The sequence below is a fragment of the Rhinoraja longicauda genome, chromosome 2 (genome assembly GCF_053455715.1).
Source record: "Rhinoraja longicauda isolate Sanriku21f chromosome 2, sRhiLon1.1, whole genome shotgun sequence".
NCBI lineage: Eukaryota > Metazoa > Chordata > Chondrichthyes > Rajiformes > Arhynchobatidae > Rhinoraja > Rhinoraja longicauda.
In genome coordinates, this window is record NC_135954.1 from 108,911,746 (window position 1) to 108,935,482 (window position 23,737).

Sequence of the window (23,737 nt, forward strand, 5' to 3'; positions counted from 1 at the left end):
ACCTGACATTTTCACCGAATTGTTTTAAAACCGTCAGCCCAATGCGCAAATTTCACCCCCCATTTCAAAGAGCGGCAAATTATGGTGAAAGTGCAGAAAGATTACTGCTGAATCTAACACAAAGACTCCATATAATCTTGAGGAAATAAATTCTGGTCACTGCTAATGTGAAGCAACATTGGTTTTGTTTGCACATGGTGGCAACTTTAATGTCACAACTCTATTTACATATTCTCCACAACTGGGCTTGTGGGTGGAGCCGACTAGATATTTATCGTCTGCAAAGCGCTGATATGGAAAACCCTCAATGCACGAGCAAGTCCTTTTGTATTTGTTTTCAGAATGAAAACAAGTAAGAACTTGAAAACGGCACGGTGGTGCGGCGGTAGAGTTGCTGCCTTACAGCGCTTACAGTGCCAGCGATCCGGGTTCGATCCCGACTACGGGTGCTGTCTGTACGTTCTCCCCGTGACCTGCGTGGGTTTTCCCCCCCGAGATCTTCGGTTTGCCCCACACTCCAAAGACGCGCAGGTTTGTAGGTCAATTGGCTTGGTATAATTGAAAATTGTCCCCAGTGTGTGTAGGATAGTGTTAGTGTGCGGGGATCGCTGGGCGGCGCGGACTTGGTGGGCCGAAGGGACTGTTTCCGCGCTGCATCTCTAAGCTAAACTAAACAGAACAGCCATTTTGTGGCTTCCACTCCATCAATCGAATCTTCCAGGGGAACGTTTTGCAAAATGTTAATAAACGTTCCAACATCTCACACAATAGTTGAAAGAAAAACGCAGAGATATTTCAAGTGTCTTTTACATCTTGCAGCAGATTAAATAGTACATGCAAATGCCATGCAAGACACATTAGGCTGGGGCTTCTCTGCGGGGCTTTGCTAATCATTCAAGTTACTGCTGAATTTACTTTTCACAGCTTGGTATCCTACAATTTTCTAGTTCAACCTATTTGACAGCTGACAAAATTGACTTAAAATAATACGAGTTTAGGTTGGTGTAAATTAACGCTGCTAGACAAAACTGGTCCCGCGATTCACAATGTTAAAACCCACACTCCCAACAAAATCTTGCGTGTGACGATATTTACGAGGGAATTTTTGTCAATCTAAGTCTGTCTTAATTGGATGCCATTTCCCCAATGCTTATAGTTAGGAAGAGAATCAATGCGACTGAGCGTGGAAATCTTGAGGCCACACTGACACGGCCAATCTTGAGAATGAGAAGATACCAATATCGGGAGAACGTTTGCCAAAGATTTGCCTGCTCTTCGACTGGGGCAAATGGTCGCTAAAATCACAACGCCATATTCCTGAATGTGAAAAAAAAAAAGAATGTCCTGCATTTCCAATGGTTGTACATCCATAGGAAATATTGGGCAGCACGGTGGCTCAGCGGTAGAGTTGCTGCCTCACAGCGCCGGAGACCCGGGTTCGATCCTGACTACGGGTGCGGTCTTTACAGAGTTTGTACGTTCTCCCGGTGACCTGCGTGGGTTTTCTCCGGGATCTCCGGTTTCATCCCACATCCCAAAGGTTTGTAGGTTAATTGGTTTGGTGTAAATGTAAATTGTCCCTAGTACGTGTAGGATGGTGTTCGTGTGCGGGGATCGCTGGTCGGTGCGGACTCGGTGGGCCGAAGAGCCCATTTCCACGCCGCATCTCGAAACTAAAATCTAAATTAAATCGGTTACTTCAATTTTATTGTAACAGCTTTAACAATCATTATTAAGACTATTCTCTTATTTTAGAGGGAAATGAGCAGGGATATAATTATTAAACACATACTTGGTTTGGACGACAGCTGTGGAAGATCTGTCACCTGATTTTGCTGAGGCAATAAAGATTTGCTGATCATTAAAGATTTTTTACTGCAATCTTCACATGGATGAATCTGTACAACTAGTGGATGAACCTTCAGTAATAGGGTGCACATTTCATTTACTTTATTTAGATAACTTCCTGCAGGGCGGCAAAGTGGTAGAGTTGCTGCCTTACAGCCCCAGAGACCCGGGTTCAATCCTGACTAGGGGTGCTTGTTTGTACGTTCTCCCCGAGACCTGCCTGGGTTTTCCCCGGCAGCTCCAGTTTCCACCCACACTCCAAAGACGCACAGGTTTGTAAGTTAATTGGCTTTGGTAAAATTGTAAATTGTCCCTAGTGTGTGCAGGATAGTGTTAGTGTGGGGGGATCGTTGGTCAGAGCGGACTCGGTGGGCCGAAGGGCCTGTATCTGCATAGTATAATAATAATAATAATAATAATGCATTACATTTATATAGCGCTTTTCATACACTCAAAGACGCTTTACAGGGATTTAAAGAACATAGGGAAGTGAATAAATAGATAAATAAGTAAACGAACAGAGAAAGGAGACAGAAGGTGAGGTGACCTTCAGTGGATGAAGGCAGTACTGAACAGGTGAGACTTCAGTGATGTTTTGAATGTGGTGAGTGTGGGGGAGTCTCTGACGGTTTGGGGTAGTGAGTTCCATAGGGTGGGAGCAGCGATGGAGAAAGCCCTGTCCCCCCAGGATCTGAGTTTGGTCCGGAGGGGGGGATAGGAGATTGGCAGCAGCAGAGCGGAGGGTGCAGGTGGGAGTGTGCCTGTGGAGGAGGTCGGTCAGGTAGGATGGGGCCAGGTTATGGAGGGCTTTGTAGGTCATGAGGAGGATTTTGTACTGGATTCTCTGGGGGATGGGGAGCCAGTGGAATTTGTAAAGGACGGGGGTGATATAGTCACGGATCGGGGAGTGGGTGAGTAGACGGGCAGCGGAGTTTTGAATGTATTGAAGTTTACTGATGATTTTTGAGGGTGCGCCATAGAGGAGGCTGTTGCAGTAGTCCAGACGGGAGGTGATGAAGGCGTGGATAAGGGTTTCTGCAGCTGTGGAGGAGAGGGATGGACGGAGACGGGCAATGTTTTTGAGGTGGAAGAAGGCTGTCTTTGTGATGTGTTTGATGTGTTTGTCGAAGGAGAGGGTTTGATCAAAGATGATTCCAAGATTCCAAGTATCTCTAAACTAAACTAATGTTGTTTATTATGAAAGAAACTATTAAACTAAATATAAATACCTTTCATCATGTAAATGTTCACTTTGTGCTCAACATGACCAAATAAAGTCAGGCAAACAGATATCACTATAAATTTACACCCACAATCAGTACTGTTTGCTAAGTTTAATAAAGGATTCGGTGGGTCATCTTGAAAAATTCCTCTTTAAAGAGAGGAATAAATTGGGTAGATGCACAGAATCTCTTGCCCAGAGTAGGGGAATCGAGGACCGGAGGACATAGGTTCAAGGTGAATGGGAAAAGATTTAACAGGAATCTGAGGGGTAACATTTTCACACAAAGGGTGGTGGGTGTATGGAACAAGCTGCCAGAGGAGGTAGTTGAGGCTGGGACTATCCCAACGTTTAAGAAACAGTTGGACAGGTACATGGATAGGACATGTTTGGAGGGATATCGACCAAGCGCAGACTGGTGGGACTAGTGTAGCTGGGACATGTTGGCCGGTGTGGGCAAGTTGGGCCGAAGGGCCTGTTTCCACACTGTATCACTCTATAACCTTAAACACACTACGTTAAAATGAAGAAACCAGCAACAGGTTAAAAAATGTTTAGAACCAGCTCCAATCTTGAACATAAATCAAATAGGATTAAGTCTGGAAAGACATACAAAACCTAGCAGGTCGAGCAACACAATAAGTACAAACAACATTTACAGAGACAACCAGAATGAGATATAATTGGTGGGATTATCACAGAAATGTGTGGCTGACATTTTAAATCACACAGGGCTATTTTAATTATACAGGAATTTTAAAATGTGCTTTATACTTCGACTCAGTGCAGGTGGTGGGAGAGAGGAGGATGATGGCAAAGCTAACATCGCTGCTGGACAACGACTCCCACCCCATGCAGGACACAGTCACTGCACTGAGTAGCTCCTTCAGTGACAGACTCCTTCACCCCAAGTGCGTGAAGGAGAGATATAGGAGGTCCTTCCTTCCCGCTGCTGTGAGACTGCACAACCAGCACTGGTCCCAGCAGACGAGTCAACAGTGACAGTTAAGGAATACACAGTAAACTGATGACAATTTATCCTTGCCTTTACTTTTATTTATAATGAATGATCTCTTGCTATCCACTTTGCTGCTGTAACACTGTAAATTTCCCCGGTGTGGGACGAATAAAGGAATATATTATATGCTGGAATTTAAAAGGATGAGAGGGGATCTTATTGAAACATATAAGATTATTAAGGGATTGGACACATTAGAGGCAGGAAACATGTTCCCAATGTTGGGGGAGTCCAGAACCAGGGGCCACAGTTTAAGAATAAGGGCTAGGCCATTTAGAACGGAGATGAGGAAAAACTTTTTCAGTCAGAGAGTTGTAAATCTGTGGAATTCTCTGCCTCAGAAGGCAGTGGAGGCCAATTCTCTGGATGCTTTCAAGAGAGAGCTAGATAGAGCTCTTAAGGATAGCGGAGTCAGGGGGTATGGGGAGAAGGCAGGAACAGGGTACTGATTGAGAATGATCAGCCATGAATGTTTCTTTTTTTTCCTAATCAGATGTGCAGCACTTTGGTCAACGTGGGTTGTTTTTAAATGTGCTATACAAATAAAATTGACTTGACTTGACTTGACATTGAATGGCGGTGCTGGCTCGAAGGGCCGAATGGCCTCCTCCTGCACCTATTGTCTATTGTCTAACCCAGGGAATGCTTCCATTAAATATGAATTTGCAAATATAAAATATAAAAATGAATTCCTCCTCAATTCACCTCTGACACTTGAACACGAGAGCAGTGAAGTCAGCTCAATTAAGGTTTCAAGTGAATACTCTGAAATAATTTTCTGTAGGTGCAGATTTTAATTAAACTGAAGCTCCATTAAATAATTCGAGTTCAAGCTCCTACCCCAGCTCATGCCAAAAGTAGAACTGAACCATTCATCTGATATTTATCAACCGAGCCAACTCGGATCACTTTTGAAAATCTCGCATTGGTGTCATTATTGATTGAGGCACAAGAAAATTAAAAGGCTTTCAATCATTATTCACATTTCTGTCCCACCATGAGGCCGCTTTAGAAACATCGAAACATAGAAAATAGGTGCAGGAGGAGGCCATTCGGCCCTTCGACCCAGCACCGCCATTCATTGTGATCATATCATATCATATCATATATATACAGCCGGAAACAGGCCTTTTCGGCCCTCCAAGTCCGTGCCGCCCAGCGATCCCCACACATTAACACTATCCTACACCCACTAGGAACAATTTTTACATTTGCCCAGCCAATTAACCTACATACCTCTACGTCTTTGGAGTGTGGGAGGAAACCGAAGATCTCGGAGAAAACCCACGCAGGTCACGGGGAGAACGTACAAACTCCTTACAGTGCGGCACCCGTAGTCAGGATCGAACCTGAGTCTCCGGCGCTGCATTCGCTGTAAAGCAGCAACTCTACCGCTGCGCTACCGTCCACAATCAATACCCCGTGCCTGCCTTCTCCCCATATCCCTTGATTTCGCTAGCCCCTAGAGTTCTATCTAACTCTCTCTTAAATCCATCCAGTGATTTGGCCTCCACTGCCCTCTGCGGCAGAGAATTCCACAAATTCACAAACTCTCTGGGTGAAAAAGTTTTTTTCTCATCTCAGTTTTAAATGGCCTCCCCTTTATTCTAAGACTGTGGTCCCTGGTTCTGGACTGGCCCAACATTGGGAACATTTGTCCTGCATATAGCTTGTCCAGTCCATATCTCAGGGAACTGAACCGTCCAACCGCACCAGAGAGCAGTGCTGAACGACTATCTACCTCACTGGTGACCCTTGGACTATCCTTGATCTGACTTTGCTGGCTTTACCTTGCGCTAAACGTTATTCCCTTTTCATGTATCCATCTATACACTATAAACGGCTTGATTGCAATCATGTAGTGTCTTTCTGCTGACTGGTTATCACGCAACGAAAGCTTTTCACTGCTCCTCGGTACACGTGACTATAAACTGAACTGCACCGTCAGGTGACCAGGCCTTGCCTGCGTTGCTGTAATTGTTCTGTTTCCTTCAGCTGAAGGCAATTGTTTAAATTTAAGTTGACAATAACTTCCCTTTCCACCCACCGAAACCTCTGCTACTGTGTCCTAACTTGCACCAAATCACTTTCAGCCTTGGCCCTACACTTGCAGGTTTCCATTTAAGCAAAGCCTCTTCCTCCGTCCCTCTCTTCCCCTCCCCCTTCCCAGTTGTCCCTCTATCTACCTGTCTCCACCTATATCCTTCCTTTGTCCCCGCCCCCCCTGACATCAGACTGAAGAAGGGTCTCGACCCGAAACGTCGCCCATTCCTTCTCTCCCGAGATGCTGCCTGACCCGCTGAGTTACTCCAGCATTTTGTGAAATAAATACCTTCGATTTGTACCAGCATCTGCAGTTATTTTCTCACACAAGCCTCTTCCTTTCGTGGTCTTATTTCTTTCCTTTAATTCCCATCAGATTGACATCCTAAAAGCTCGCCAGTATTACTCTACTCCAGGCTGTTGGTCATTCTTGGTTACAGCAGCTCTATGAGTTCTGGAATTTCTTCCCTGAACCTCTATCCTCCTTTGGAGGGACGCCTGGCTCTTTGTCTGATCTTTCGGTCACTTGGATCAGTGTGTCCATGTTTAGTTTAGTTTAGAGAAACAGCGCGGAAACAAGCCCGTTGGCCCGCTAAGTCCGCGCCGACCAGCGATCCCCGCACATTGACACCACCCCCACACACACACATGCTAGGGAGAATTTTTACATTTACACCAAGCCAATTAACCTACAAACCTGCATGTCTTTGGAGTGTGGGAGGAAGCCGAGAAAACCCACGCGAATCACGAGGAGAGCGTACAAACTCCGTACAGACAGCACCTGTAGTCAGGATCGAACGCAGGTCTCTGGCGGTGGAAGGCAGTAACTCTACTGCTGGGCCCACTGCATGTGACAGCACCGTCAAAATATATCAATATCCTATGATACAGCTTGGGAGGTTTATTATGGTAAAACCTCTACAGGAATACAAGCTGCATTTGGTCTAAACTAAAGCCAGTACCACATTTAGGAGACAGGCCCTTTTTAAGGTCAGTCTCAGAAATACAGGAGTGCTCATTTGATTCTCCATCAGTTACAATGGAATGTGCTCACCACACAAGGAAGGATGAGAGGGGATCTTATAGAAACATATGAAAATTCTTAAAGGATTGGACAGGCTAGATGCAGGAAAAATGTTCCCGATCTTCGGGCAGTCCCGAACCAGGGGTCACAGTTTAAGAATAAAGGGGTAGGCCATTTAGGACTGAGATGAGGAAAAACATTTTCACCCAGAGAGTTGTGAGTCTGTGGAATTCTCTGCCACAGAAGGCAGTGGAGGCCAATTCACTGGATGGTTTCAAGAGAGAGTTAGATGTAGCTCTTGGGGCTAAAGGAATCAAGGGATACGGGGAAAAAGCAGGAACGGGTTCTGGTTTTGGATGATCAGCCATGGTCACATTGAATGGCGGTGCTGACTCGAAGGGCCGAATGGCCTACTCCTGCACCTATTTTTCTGTGTTGCTATGTTTTCTACGTACCACCTCTCTACCTCAGAACAGCTGAACTTTAACGTTGGAGTCGCTACAGGAACATCACCTCTCTTTAATATTATTATAGTCTAAGAAAAATACACTATGTTCAGGAGGCACAACGGATTATGCTAACCATTGATTTATACCTAAAGGAGCAAGTTGGATCCTAATTTCAGCACCAATACACTGTTAGGGAAACACTTCGGGATCAGAGTTTGCAGTGAAATGTGGGCGATTTAGCTTTCAAGTGCCAGGATTTGCCTAATGTAAATATCAAGCAGTTTAGGAACCTGCTGGCTGGTTCTGCAAGTCATTTTTCTGGGTCCCGAGACCAAATGTGGACCCGGTGTGCGTGCGTGCGCGTGTGCGTGCTTGCGCGTGTGCGTGTGTGCATGTGTGTGTGTGTGTGTGTGTGTGTGTCTGTGTGCGTGTGTGTCTGTTTCCGTGTGTGTCTGTGTCTGTACGTGTCTGTGTGCGTTGTTCATGTGTGTCTGTGTGCGTGTGCGTATATGTCTGTGTGCGTGCGTGTGCGTCTGTGTGCCTGTGTGCTTGCGCGTGTCTGTGTTTGTGCATGTGTGTCTGCGTGCGTGTGTGTCTGTGTGCGTGTGTGCGTGTCTGTGTGAGTGTGTGTGTCTGTGTGTGAGTGTGTGCGGGGGGGGGGGCTGAGAGAATAAAAGGGGACCATTGGGAACTAAATGGAATACTTTGTACCTTCGCCCAAGATGTGGCGACTCTTTGCATACCTGTGTGCGCAAAACAAAGAATCTCACCATCTCACCGTGACATGCCACATGTGATAATAAAATATCATTCATTGATTCAAACGATAGCTTAGATTTTTAGTTTAGAGATACAGCGCGGAAACAGGCCCTTCGCCCCACCGTGTCCGCGCCGACCAGCGATCCCCACACACTAACACTACATTTACCAAGCCAATTAACCTACAAACCTTTACGCCTTCGGAGTGTGGGAGGAAACCGAAGATTTCGGAGAAAACCCACGCAGGTCACGGGGAGAACGTACAAACTCCGTACAGACGGCATCCGTTGTCAGGATCGAACCTGGGTCTCTGGCGCTGCATTCGCTGTAAGGCAGCAACTCTACCGCTGCGCCACCGTGCCGCCCGAGTGTAACAGATACCATATTAATGGTGTCTGTTACACTCGGGTCCTTTGGTTAAATCTAATTTCCCACTTGTAGGATAAGTTTACTTGTTTTTGAAAGGCTTTTCATGCAAGGTCAGGGAGCAATTTCCATACATGATTCTCCATACATTTCCAAACATGTTTATGGTGATTCTCCATACATGCTTATGGTGATTCTCCATACATGCTTATGGTGATTCTCCATACATGTTTAGGGTCATTCTCCATACATTTCCATACATGTTTATGGTGATTCTCCATACATGTTTATGGTGATTCTCCATACATGTTTATGGTGATTCTCCATACATTTCCATACATGTTTATGGTGATTCTCCATACATTTCCATACATGTTTATGGTCATTCTCCATACATTTTCATACATGTTTATGGTCATTCTCCATACATGTTTATGGTGATTCTCCATACATGTTTATGGTGATTCTCCATACATGTTTATGGTGATTCTCCATACATGTATATGGTGATTCATACATGTTTATGGCAATTCTCCATACATGTTTATGGTGATTCTCCATACATGTTTATGGCGATTCTCCATACATGTTTATGGTGATTCTCCATACATGTTTATGGTGATTCTCCATACATGTCCATGGTGATACTCCATACATGTCCATACGTGCTTGTGGTGATTCTCCATACATGTCTATGGAAATGCTCTCTCCCTAACGAGCACAGAAATCTGGGATTACAAGTTCCGTAATTACCAACGGAAGAACAGCCGTGTGCAAATATCACGAATGAAACCGTGGCACTCTGACCCCCAAAGCTGGCCAGGAAGAACAGAGAGGTGCATAAGGCAGGCCCGCTGGAAAATCCCCAACACACACTACTGGTCTTACCCAAAGCTGGTTGGAAAGGCACATGTCATCGGCAATGTCTCCTTGCTCCTGCGGGTTGGGACAAAAGGGAAAGTTGGCAACAGGTTTGAGAAAGAATAGGTTTACTGCAAAGTTAATTTTTGAAATGAAACTCGCAGATGGATAAGCATAATTATTTTAGAAAGTCTGAGGTAAACCAAAAGCAGATATCTCCCGACCAACCATCTATCTTCATAAGAAACAGGAGTAGAGCCATTTAGTTTAGTTTAGAGATACAGCGCGGAAACAGGCCCTTTCGGCCCACCAGGTCCGCGCCGACCAGAGATCCCCGCACATAAAACAGTATCCTATACCCACGAGGGACAATTTTAGGACAACTAGGACATAGACTCATAGAGCACAGAAATAGGCCCTTCGGCCCAACTTTCCCATGCTGACCAAGATGCCCCATCGACGCTAGTCCCACCTGTCTGCGTTTAGCCCATATTTCCCTCTAAAATTTTCCTATCCATATACTGGTCCAAATGTCTTTTAAAAAATGATGTATATAACCTGTCTCAACTACCTCCTCTGGCAGCTCTTTCCATACACCCACCACCCTCTGTGTGAAAAAGATGGCCTCTTAGGTTCCTATTAAATCTTTTCCCCTCTCACCTTAAACCTATGTCCTCTGGTTCTTGATTCTCCTATACTGGGTAAAAGACTGTGCATTTACCCCTATTCCCATCATGCTGTTATACACAGGAGGTGGCAATTTTATCCCTTACCCTTGTTCCACCAGCCACTCAATAAAATAATTATTCACAAAATGCTGGAGTAACTCAGCAGGTCAGGCAGCATCTCGGGAGAGAGAGAAAGAATGGGTGACGAAGGATCTGAAGAAGGGTCTCGACCCGAAACGTCACCCATTCCTTCTCTCCCGAGATGCTGCCTGACCTGCTGAGTTACTCCAGCAATTTGTGAATAAATCGACTTGTACCAGCATCTGCAGTTATTTTCTTATACTCAATAAAATAATACTGATCCAATCTTACCACTTGATCCAATGGCACCACTTTTCAATTTCCTCCCCATACTTCTTGTACCCTTGTATTTTCTACTGCTTTATATATGCAGGTTGTTTAGTTTAGAGATACAGCTCGGAAACAGGCCCTTCGGCCCACCGAGTCCACACCGACCAGCGATCCCCGCGCACTAACACTAATCCTACACACACGCGGGACAATTTACATTTATACCAAGCCGATTAACCTACAAACCTGTACGTCTTTGGAGTGTGGGAGGAAACCAGAGATCTCGGAGAAAACCCACGCAGGTCACGGGGAGAACGTACAAACTCCGTACAGACAGCGCCCGTAGTCAGGGTCGGGTCTCTGGTGCTGTGAGGCAGCACATCTACCGCTGCGCCACCGGGCCGCACCTGAGTTCCGCTATAATGAGATAGTCGTGTGTCCTACGAAAATCACCCACTCGAGAAAACAGCATTTTAAATACTAAAGGCGATTGAATCTTTCCCCTTTCGCCCTAATCAGGTGTCCTCTGGTTCTTGATTCCCCTAGCATAGGAGAAATTTTCTGTGCATTAAACTGCATGGCAGATGCAGTTTAATGTGGATAAATGTGAGGTTATCCACTTTGGTGGAAAGAACAGGAAGGCAGATTATTATCTGAATGGTGTCAAGTTAGGAAATGGGGAAGTACAAAGAGATCTGGGTGTCCTAGTGCATCAGTCACTTAAAGTTAGCATGCAGGTACAGCAGGCAGTGAAGAAAGCTAATGGCATATTGGCCTTTATGACAAGAGGAATTGAGTATAGGAGCAAAGGGGTCCTTCTGCACTTGTACAGGGCCCTAGTGAGACCGCACCTGGAGTACTGTGTGCAGTTTTGGTCTCCAGATTTGTGGAAAGACATTCTTGCTATTGAGGGCGTGCAGCGTAGGTTCACTAAGTTAACTCCCGGAATGGCGGGACTGTCATATGTTGAAAGACTGGAGCGACTAGGCTTGTATACGCCGGAATTTAGAAGGATGAGAAGGAATCTTATTGAAACATATAAGATTATTAAGGGATTGGACACATTAGAGGCAGGAAACATGTTCCCAATGTTGGGGGAGTCCAAAGCCAGGGGGCACAATTTAAGAATAAGGGGTAGGCCATTTAGAACGGAGATGAGGAAAAACTTTTTCAGTCAGAGAGTTGTAAATCTGTGGAATTCTCTGCCTCAGAAGGCAGTGGAGGCCAATTCTCTGGATGCTTTCAAGAGAGAGCTAGATAGAGCTCTTAAAGATAGCGGAGTTAGGGGGTATGGGGAGAAGGCAGGAACGGGGTACTGATTGTGAATGATCAGCCATGATCACATTGAATGGCGGTGCTGGCTCGAAGGGCCGAATGGCCTCCTCCTGCACCTATTGTCTATTGTCATTCACCTTATCTATTCCTCTCATGATTTAAAGCAGATCTATAAATTGACCCGTCAGCCATACACCGCTCCAGGGAATAAAGTCCCAGCCTGCCTAACCTCTCCCGATCGCTCAGGCCCTCAAATCCTGGCAAACATAAAGCTTCTCTGCACTCTTTCATGTTAATAAGACATAGGAGCAGAATTAGGCAATGAGACCATCGAGATCTACACCGCCATTCGATCATGGCTGATCCATCTTTCCCTCTCAACCCCATTCTCCTGCCCTCTCCCCATAACCTTTTTCACCCTTATCTAAGCTGGTTTCCAGCTTAATGACATCTTTTACACGGCAGGGTGACCCATGTGGAATGAAATACAGCGAGATAAACGCATGAAGCTGGAGTAACTCAGCGGGACGGGCAGATTCATATCATCATCATATATATACAGCCGGAAACAGGCCTTTTTCGGCCCTCCAAGTCCGTGCCGCCCAGTGATCCCCGTACATTAACACTATCCTACACCCACTAGGGACAATTTTTACATTTACCCGCCAATTAACCTACATACCTGTACGTCTTTGGAGTGTGGGAGGAAACCGAAGATCTCGGAGAAAACCCACGCAGGTCACGGGGAGAACGTACAAACTCCTTACAGTGCAGCACCCGTAGTCAGGATCGAACCTGAGTCTCCGGCGCTGCATTCGCTGTAAAGCAGCAACTCTACCGCTGCGCTACCGTGCCGCCCTTTGGGGTCGAGCCCCGGAACGTCACCCATTCCTTCTCTCCAGAGGTGCTGCCTGTCCCGCTGAGTTACTCTGGCATCGTGTGCCTATCTTCAGTTTAAACCAGCATCTGCAGTTCCTTCTTACGCATGTAACGCAGCAAGTGCGGCCTCACAGGCGTGCTGTATAACTGTATCATAACTTCCCATCCTCTACGCTCAATTACATGACCAATGGAAAGCCTTCTTCATTGTGCCATCTACCTGGCTGGCAATTTCAGGGGCCTGGCTGGACTGCACTTGCAGTTGTCGCGTGCAGTCCTGGTCATCACACAAGAGGAATGATGCGAGTGAGTACTCAGGAAAGAGTGCGGAGGAGATGTATTAACATCTCACCTGGACGAGAGGACTTCAGTTAAGGGCAGAGATTGAATAGCTCGGGCTTTTTTTCCCCCATGGAGCGAAGGAAGCTGAGGAATTACCTGCCTGAAGTAGATAAGATTATGAGAGGCGTGGATAGGGCGGCACGGTGGCGCAGCGGTAGAGTTGCTGCCTTACAGCGAATGCAGCGCCGGAGACTCAGGTTCGATCCTGACTACGGGCGCCGTCTGTACGGAGTTTGTACGTTCTCCCCGTGACCTGCGTGGGTTTTCTCCGAGATCTTTGGTTTCCTCCCACACTCCAAAGACGTACAGGTTTGTAGGTTAATTGACTGGGTAAATGTTAAAAACAAAATTGTCCCTAGTGTGTGTAGGATAGTGTTAATGTGCGGGGATCGCTGGGCAGCGCGGACTCGGTGGGCCTGTTTCCGCGCTGTGTCTCTAAAAATCTAAATCAAACAACAAGTGACCCAGCATTGATCCCTGGTTAGCAGGCAACAAAAAGCTCTCACTGTACACGTGACAATAAACTAAACTGTAAACTGATCTGTACAGCCCTGCCATCTTATATCTTCATTTAAGTACAAAATGAAGTATTTATTGACAGAGGATATTGTTTTGGAAAATAATACACAACTGCAAACATTTTACAGTTGAAATGTAACTGTGTAACCCCCCCCCCAAAATCTTTACACCTACCCAATCCTTTCCACTCCTCACTTTAATTTCATGTTTCATGTATTTTGTGTTTTTGTGTTTTTATGACTTGGCAGATCAATTTCCCTCCTGGGATAAATAAAGTTCTATCGTATCGTATTTTATAAGAGGGCGGTCACGGTGGCGCAGCGGTAGAGTTGCTGCCTTACAGGAAATGCAGCGCCGGAGACCCGGGTTCGATCCCGTCTACGGGTGCTGTCTGTACGTTCTCCCCGTGACCTGCGTGGGTTTTCTCCGAGATCTTCGGTTTCCTCCCACACTCCAAAGACGTGCAGGTTTGAAGGTTAATTGGCTTGGTATAAATGTAAAAATTGTTCCCTAGTGTGTGTGTAGGATGGTGTTAATGTGCGGGGATCGCTGGTCGGCGCGGACCCAGTGGGCCGAAAGGGCCTGTTTCCGCGCTGTATCTCTAAACTAAACTGAAAACAAAAATATGGTATTTGAGAAATGTGTCACCTTCTTGATGTAGGCTTGCTCGGTTTCCTGATACTGGGCGTAGCGGCCGATCATGGTCATCTTCCCGCCCTCCTGCTTCCTGTTAACTCTGTTCCTCCAGTCCTCCTCTCCACTTCGCTTCAGCAGAGCCATCCTGAAAGAAAGTTGCATCGATGTTTAAAGAAACATGCTACCACCAGTAAAAGGCAAAGATCACAAAACAAGACCCCCGATCGTTCAAATCATCTCAACGTAAAGATATAAAGTTGGTTATTTCTTTACTCAGACTAGCTTATAGTTAGACTAACTTCTTTAGTCAGAGGTTAGTTAATCTGTGGAACTCATTGCCACAGGGGGCTGTGGAGGCAATAGACAATGGACAATAGGTGCAGGAGTAGGCCATTCGGCCCTTCGAGCCAGCACCGCCGTTCAATGTGATCATGGCTGATCATTCTCAAGGCCAAGTCAGTGGATGTTTTTTTAAGCAGAGAGAGACAGATTCTTGACTAGAATGGGTGTCAAGGGTTACGGGGAGAAGGCAGGAAAATGGGATTCGGAGGCAGAGATCAGCCATGATTGAACGGCGGAGTGGACTCGATGGGCCGAATGGCCTTATTCTACTCCTATAACTTGAGAACTTGTCGTTATATAATTCACTATTTTGCTTTTTCATTCAAATTAATGGAAGTGGTTAATATCTCAAATGTACCCAAGATGATTGATATAATGAACTGAAACAGAAGGGCCTCTTAAATTCACGCCACTCCCTGAAGTTCATTGGGTTTGGGCAAGCGTGTTTAATAGTCATATGCGTGTGCCTCCAATGGAACAATGACATTCTTTCTTTCTCGGTGCATCTTAACAGGCCCATTAACACAATAGATAAATATATGTAAAATAAATAAGATAACAAATAAATATCAGTACCAACAGGTAGCCTTACTGAAATGTCACAGTGCGACCAGAGAGACAGTCCATAGGAGATTATGGGAACAGATCCAGTAATGAGTGCTGTGTAGAGATGGATGGTGGGAAGAAGCTGTTCTTGCAAGTTTGCAGGGGTCCCTGTCACCATTTATTCCGAGCAGCTCCGTCGCAGAGGACTCTGTGATCTACGGACTGTTCCCAGGGACGCACGCATTCAGAGACTGACATCGAGCGCCGCTGGAAGGTCATCAACTCGGTGAAAGACGCTCTTTGGTCTGCCCGAACTTTGTTGACCTCCCAGCGGAGCGAGCTGTCCGTCGGGGAATGTTGCCAACTGGCCCGCTGCAGACTGCAGGAGTACGTGCTGAGGGACGCACTGAAGCTCGGTGCAGCCAACGCCAAGGCCCTGTGGGGGAGGACCACAGTCTAGGGGCCTTCCGCTGCTGGACAATGGGGGGCAGGGTGTGGTGGAGACACCCCTCCAAATAAGGGAAGGGATTCCACGCCAGTGGGCCACATGAGGGGCAAGGGTGTGTGCGGTAAAATTTGGACGTTAGGACGAAGAAATGACTGCGTGTGTACAGCCTCCGAGAATGTCAGAAGAATTTTTGCACAGTTCCTGTATTTTATATATTTTTTACTCTGAATAAAGGTTATTTTGAATTTTAAGAAAGCTGTCCAGTGTTTTTAGATTCCCCTGCCTTCTTCCTAATGATGGAATGAAACGAGAATTTATTCACAAAATGTTGGAGTAACTCAGCAGGTCAGGCAGCATCTCAGGAGAGAAGGAATGGGTGACGTTTCGGGTCGAGACCCTTCTTCAGACTGATGTCAGGGGGGCGGGACAAAGGAAGGATATAGGTGGAGACAGGAAGATAGAGGGAGATCTGGGAAGGGGGAGGGGAAGAGAGGGACAGAGGAACTATCTAAAGTTGGAGAAGTCGATGTTCGTACCACTGGGCTGCAAGCTGCCCAGGCGAAATATGAGGTGCTGTTCCTCCAATTTCCAGTGGGCCTCACTATGGCACTGGAGGAGGCCCATGACAGAAAGGTCAGACTGGGAATGGGAGGGGGAGTTGAAGTGCTCGGCCACCGGGAGATCAGTTTGGCCAACGCGGACCGAGCGCAGGTGTTGAGCGAAGTGATCGCCGAGCCTGCGTTTGGTCTCGCCGATGTAAATAAGTTGACATCTGGAGCAGTGGATGCAATAGATGAGGTTGGAGGAGGTGCAGGTGAACCTGGAAAGACTGTTTGGGTCCTTGGATGGAGTTGAGGGGGGAGGTAAAGGGACAGGTGTTGTATCTCCTGCGGTTGCAGGGGAAAGTGCCCGGGGATGGGGTGGTTTGGGTAGGAAGGAAATGAAACGAGAACATGCCCTAAGTGGTGTGGGGCCTTTGATGATATTGGCTGCTTTGTTGAAACAGCACCTGCATTAGATCCCTTTGATGGTGGGGAGGTCAGAACCTATGATAGATCTGACAATGTCCACCACTCTTTGTAGCTGTGATGCTTGGTGGACTGTGTGGGGTGGGAGGACCCGCTGCTCCTCCTGTGCAGCAGGTGGCGCTGCACATGACAAAGGGAGATGTTTTGTACATAGTTACCTTGGCTGTACACAGTGTGTGAGTGTGCAGTCAGATCGTGTGGTTGCAGCCATTTTAGTTGTCTTGCTACCAGCATTGAGGTAATGTAATAAAGACTTCTGTTGTACCTTGAAGACTCTCACGTTTTATTACAGACAGAACAAGAACACGAAAGTAGCATCCCGGGCATTCGAGTTGTCGAACCGAGCAGCGATCCAACCAATTAATATGCTCGCTATCTTACAACTGAGGAGGTTTGACAGAGTATTTGTCGACATCTCCTAGGTCTTCCAAGGAAGCAGAGGTGCTGATGAGCTTTCTTTGTGATTGCATTGATGTGCTTGGCTCAGGACAAATAGTGAAAGGTAGTGCCAGGAATTTGAAGCTGCTAGCTCTCTTCACCACCACCCCCCTCAATGAAGACACTATGCGGACCCCTGATTTTCTCTTCCTGAAGTTTCCAATCAGCAAGATTGTTGTCCTGGCACCCACTCAACCAGATTATCAATCTCTCTCTGGTACTCGAACTCATCTTTACCCATTATTTAGCTTAGTTTAAACCGAGGATAGACACAAAATGCTGGAGGAACTCAGCGGGACAGGCAGCATCTCTGGAGAGAAGGAATGAGGTGATGTTTCGGGTCGAGTCGGAAGAAGGGTCTCGACCCGAAACGTCACTCATTCCTTCTCTCCAGAGATGCTGCCTGTCCCGCTGAGTTACTCCAGCATTTTTGTGTCCATCTTCGGTGTAAACCAGCATCTGCAGTTCCTTCCTGCACATGACTCTTGACTGCCTCAGTTCAGTGGCAAAGAGAGACGGGGCATTAAAAGCCAGCTTTGCCAGTGTTGCCTACATCCCACAAACAAACAAAAAACGACATTAATTGACAGTAATAGCCATCCCCACCCCCGCCACCAATAGCTAAAGAGTTATCTTTGTTATCATATTTTTTTGTTCCAGTTGCCCAGTGATATGGATTTCAAGTCTTTTGATACCGTGTGCTTTAAATGAACCAAATAGTTCAAAGCAAGGCAAAGGGTGGCCTGGTGGCCCAGTGGCTGCCTTAGTGTGCCTCTATGTGGAATTTGTACGTTCGCCCCAAGACTGCGTGGGTTTTCTCCGAGATCTTCAGTTTCCTCTCACACTCCAAAGGCGTGCGGGTTTGTAGGTTAATTGGCTTGGCATGAATGTAAATTGTCCCTAGTGTGTGTAGGATAGTGTTAATGCGCGGGGATCGCTGGTCGGTGTGGACTCGGTGGGCCGAAGGGCCTGTTTCCTCGCTGTATCTCCAAACTAAACTGAACTAAACAAAGTACTGGAATGCTGATAATCTTAAATAAAAGAGACCAATATTGCTGGGTCGCTCAAAGGATACTCAGATGTGTCCTATGTACATAAAGTAAAAAAAGAAATAACATTTCACATCAATAGCCTTTTGGTAGAACTGGGAAAAGTTATGGAACATGTAGAGAAAGAACGACATGAAATAAAGCAGAAAGATCTGCAATAAGGGCGGCACGGTAGCGCAGCGGTAGAGTTCCTGCTTGACAGCGAATTCAGCGCCGGAGACTCAGGTTCGATCATGACTACGGGTGCTGCACTGTAAGGAGTTTGTACGTTCTCCCCGTGACCTGCGTGGGTTTTCTCCGAGATCTTCGGTTTCCTCCCACACTCCAAAGACGTACAGGTATGTAGGTTAATTGGCTGGGTAAATGTAAAAATTGTCCCTAGTGTGTGTAGGATAGTGTTAATGTGCGGGGATCGCTGGGCGGCACGGACTTGGAGGGCCGAAAAGGCCTGTTTCCGGCTGTATATATATGATGATATGATATGAATAAGGTAGGAGAGATGAAATGGCAGAAGGGATGGATGGTACAAAGCAATGAGGGCAGGAACAAGATGCATTTGGAGAAGATGGGAATGAAGTAACCGAATCTGTGGATTTCTGAAGGTTGCAAGAGGTTTACACTGAGTTTCACTGGGACTGTGTACGAGACTCATGCCAAGATGGAAACTCAGAGTCACAGCTGTGGTTAGACTGGCGGTGTTCCACAAAGAAGTCACCCAGGCCGCATCTAGGCCTTTCCACTGTAGATGGGACTGCACCATGAACAGCAAAGACTGTACTACGTTGTCGCAGTACAAGTAAATCTCTGTTTCACTTGGGAAAGAGCATTTGAGTCCTGGCTGGTCGGAAGGGAGGAGGCCAGAGGCGAAATAATAAAATGTTTCATAAGACACGGCGGCGCAGTGGTAGAGTTGCTGCCTTAGAGCGCTTGCAGCGCCAGAGACCCCGGTTTGATCCTGACTACGGGTGCTGTCTGTACGGAGTTTGTATGTTCTTCCCGTGGGGATTCTCTGGGATATTCGGTTTCCTCCCACACTCCAAAGACGTACAGGTATGTAGGTTAATTGACTTGGTATAAGTGGAAATTGTCCCTGGTGTGTGTAGGATAGTGTTAATGTGCGGGGAACGCTGGTCGGCGTGGACTTGGTGGGCCGAACGGCCTGTTTCCACGCTTTATCTCTAAACTAAACTAAATTAAACCTGCCCAGGAAGGAACTGCAGATGCTGGTTTAAGTCGAAGACAGACACAAAACTCAGCGGGACAGGCAGCATCTCTGGAGAGAAGGAATGGGTGACGTTAGCAGACAAAATGTGTAGGATTGAACTGCAGATGCTGGTTTAAATGGAAGAAGCAGAAAAATATGTAAGAATTAAACATGCAAAACTAAACAAGCATCACGAATTTAAAACAAAAATCGACCTATACTTTCTGTTGATTTTCGAGTTAATGCAATGAAATGTATAGAAATGCGTTGTTCTGTACCTGTGTGATAAAGAGGGTTCAGGGAGAGAGAAATGTTAGTCCTATTATGGACGTGGGAACCCAGTTCAATCACCAAATATGGTGACCAGACCCAGCATATAATCATGTACACTGTAGTGTTGGAGGATTACCAGGATTTCACAAATGACATTCATCAAAAAAAACGGTGTCTGCTTACATTAATTCAAAAGCAAGCTTAGAAAGGTCACGTTGAAAATAAATATTTATTGAACTGATTCAAGTTATTTAACGACGGTACGTACTCTAAATGCTTCTGAAACAAAACATACAATTGTACGCATTAACATCTGTGCAAACAGATCCACTCCAAACAGGCAGGCTCTTAACTGCACTGGAAATTAGAGAAATTAAAAGGTCTGCAGAAAGACTCAATTGGTTTGAGTAAGGACACTGGGTGGAAACTGGGTCTAGTGCTGGGTACGAAAGAAAATTGGGGAGGAGAACCGAGAGATAAGTTACACGCTGGGAAGGAATATGAGGAGTACAGAGAAGGTTCACCAGATTGATCCCTGGGATGGCGGGACTTACATATGAGGAAAGACTAGATAGACTGGGCTTGTACTCGCTGGGATTTAGAAGACTGAGGGGGGATCTTATAGAAACATATAAAATTCTTAAGGGGTTGGAGAGGCTAGATGCGGGAAAATTGTTTCCGATGTTGGGGGAGTCCAGAACCAGGGGTCACAGCTTAAGGATAAGGGGGAAGTCTTTTAGGACCGAGATGAGAAAACATTTCTTCACACAGAGAGTGGTGAGTCTGTGGAATTCTCTGCCACAGAAGGTAGTTGAGGCCAGTTCATTGGCTATATTTAAGAGGGAGTTAGATGTGGCCCTTTTTGCTAAAGGGATCAGGGGGTATGGAGAGAAGGCAGGTACAGGCTACTGAGCTGAATGATCAGCCATGATCATATTGAATGGCGGTGCAGGCTCGAAGGGCCGAATGGCCTACTCCTGCACCTATTTTCTATGTTTCTATGAAGATTCCTCCCGTGTATTTGTGCTCGACTTTAAACTAGTGGGTGCACTGATGTACTAAAATAAAGCAACAAGACATGCAATAAGGTATGCAATAAGGGGTGGCGCAGCGGTAGAGTTGCTGCCTTAGAGCGCTTCCAGTGTTAGAGACCCGGGTTCAGTCCCGACTACGGGGGGAGGGGGGCTGTCTGTACGGAGTTTGTACATTATCCCCGCGACCGCAAGGGTTTTCTCCAAGATCTTCTGTTTCCTCCCACACTCCAAAGATGTGCAGGTTTGTAGGTTAATTGGTTTGGTGTAAATGGTTAAATAAATCGACCCTAGTGTGTATGTGTAGGGTAGTGTTAATATGCAGGCATCGCTGGTCGGTGCGGACATGGTGGGCCGAAGGGCCTGTTTCCGTGCCGTGCCTCTAAACGACACTAAGGTAGGAGAGATTAAATGGCAGAAGGGATGGATGGTAGAAAGCACAAGGGGCAGGAACAAGATGCATGTAGAGAAGGTGAGAATGTACCGAGAATATTTAGATCTAGGTCAATGTGGTAGAAGCACAAAGAATTGGACAAAATGTTTTGGTCTCCTAATCTGAGGAAAGACATTCTTGCCATAGAGGGAGTACAGAGAAGGTTCACCAGATTGATCCCTGGGATGGCAGGACTTTCATATGAAGAAAGACTGGATAGACTCGGCTTGTACTCGCTGGAATTTAGAAGACTGAGGGGGGATCTTATAGAAACTTAACAAAATTCTTAAAGGGTTGGACAGGCTGGATGCAGGAAGATTGTTCCCGATGTTGGGGAAGTCCAGAACAAGGGGTCACAGTTTAAGGATAAGGGGGAAGTCTTTTAGGACCGAGATGAGAAAGTTTTTTTTCACACAGAGAGTGGTGAGTCTGTGGAATTCTCAGCCACAGAAGGTAGTTGAGGCCAGTTCATTGCCTATATTTAAGAGGGAGTTAGATGTGGCCCTTGTGGCTAAAGGGATCAGGGGGTATGGAGAGAAGGCAGGTACGGGATACTGAGTTGGATGGTCAGCCATGATCATATTGAATGGCGGTGCAGGCTCGAAGGGAAGTGGAAGTGGCGGCGCCTAACGGCTAACGGCTGCGGCTCGCTAGCAGTCTGTTCGTCTTTTTTCCTTTTTTTTTTTTGTTGTGTGTCGGTGTTGGGATGGTTTTTGTATTTTTTTGGTTGTGTATGTGTGGGGGGTGGTGGTGTGGGTGGTGTGGGTGGGGGGGTGGTGGGGGGGGTGGGGGAAACTTTTCTCTTTTAGGTCTCTTCCTCACGGCGCGGGGTGCGGCTCGGCCGCGGGGCCTAACATCGCCCGGTGCGGCTCGGCCGCTGGACTTAACATCGCCCGGTGCGGCTTGGCCGCTGGACTTAACATCGCCCGGTGCGGCTCGGCCGCTGGACTTAACAGTGCCCGGTGCAGCTCGGCCGCGGGGCCTAACATCGCCCGGTGCGGCTCGGCCGCGGGACTTTACATCGCCCGGTGCAGCTCGGCCGCGGGACTTTTCATCGCTGGTGCGGCTCGGCCGCGGGACTTAACATCGCCCGGTGCGGCTCGGCCGCGGGGCTTTACATCGCTGGTGCGGCTCGGCCGCGGGACTTTTCATCGCTGGTGCGGCTCGGCCGCGCGACTTAACATCGCCCGGTGCGGCTCGGCCACGGGACTTAGCTGCGCAAGGCTTGGTCGCGGGGCCTTCCATCGCCCGGCTCGGCCGCGGGATGTTTCAGCGCCCGGTGCGGCTCGGCCGCGGGGACTTCCATCCCCTTGCGGGGACTGTGCGGGTCGGTCGGGGACGAGCTGTCTGTCCGTGGGCGTGGGGAAGAGAGTGGAAGTTTTGTTGCCTCCATCACAGTGAGGGGGTGTTTGGAGTCACTGTGATGGACGTTTGTGTTGGGGTCATGTGTCTTGTGTTCTTTTTTGTATGACTGCTATGTAGTTTCGTTCGGTACCTTGGTACCGAATGACAAATAAAGCTCTGTTATACTGTTATATGGCCTACTCCTGCACCTATTTTCTATGTTTCTATGTTTATGTTTCTATGTCACCAGAAAACTGGGATGAAATGCCATGTTTCCCTTAGAAATCATGCTAGACTAAGTGGGAGAAGATGAGAAGCCATTAAAATAGGAAAAAAAGGCAGCAAAACACAGCGGATTTGTCAGCACTAATAAAACAGGTTCTTACCAGTGGCTTTGATGTTTTGACTAAAACAGCTCATGGCCTCTAAAGGACATGTACTGTGTTTAAAAACTTGAAACTGATGCTTTGGTTGTCATGTATGCAGCATGGAAAACCGCAATGCCAGGTCACTGGAAATATTTTCCATTAAATGTACGATTTTTGATACGATCTTTAACTGTTGGTTTATTTCATTTACAGGGAAAATGAAGCTTCAAAGCACAGGTGCTCAATTTTGTGGGACTGTTACCACTTGGACATTACGGACTCAAGGAAAAGTGGTATTCCTCAAGATAAGAGTTTCGGTGGTGGGAGGGGGAAATCACAGAATGAAAAAAAATGCAACTGACCTTTCCATTAAAAATAAAAGCATTGAGGTGAATCATAATTTATTTATGCTATGGTTTTTAAACACAATAGCTTTACAAAATGAGCTTGAACTGTACACTCTTCTTTAGTTTAGTTTAGTTTAGTTTAGAGATACAGCGAGGAAACAGGCCCTTTCGGCCCACTGGGTCTGCACCGACCAGCGATCCCCGCACGTTAACACTATCCTATACCCACTAGGGACAATTTGTTTTTACATTTACCGAGCCAATTAACCTACAAATCTAAAACATAGAAACATAGAAAATAGGTGCTGGAGCAGGTCATTTGGCCCTTCGAGCCAGCAACGCTATTCATTGTGATCATGGCTGATCGTCCCCAATCAATAACCCGTGCCTGCCTTCTCCCCATATCCCTTGATTCCACTAGCCCCTAGAGCTCTATCTAACTCTCTCTTAAATCCATCCAGTGACTTGGCCTCCACTGCCCTCTGTGGCAGAGAATTCCACAAATTCACAACTCTCTGGGTGAAAAAGTTCCTTCTCACCTCAGTTTTAAATGGCCTCCCCTTTATTCTAAGACTGTGGCCCCTGGTTCTGGACTCGCCCAACATTGGGGAAAAATTTCCTGCATC

General features: G+C 46.7%; 1 protein-coding gene across 2 annotated transcripts in view; it reads right to left on the reverse strand.

Annotated features, from left to right (window-relative positions):
• The window catches only part of svila (supervillin a), a 351,300-nt gene that overhangs the window by 89,495 nt on the left and 238,068 nt on the right, over positions 1 to 23,737 (reverse strand). For both annotated transcript variants that reach the window (XM_078425640.1, XM_078425650.1), the window contains 2 exons: positions 14,273 to 14,405; positions 9,618 to 9,665 (listed from right to left, as the gene is read on the reverse strand). In XM_078425640.1, coding sequence (XP_078281766.1) covers positions 9,618 to 9,665; positions 14,273 to 14,405 — 181 coding nt within the window. The remainder of the gene's footprint in view (positions 1 to 9,617; positions 9,666 to 14,272; positions 14,406 to 23,737) is intronic.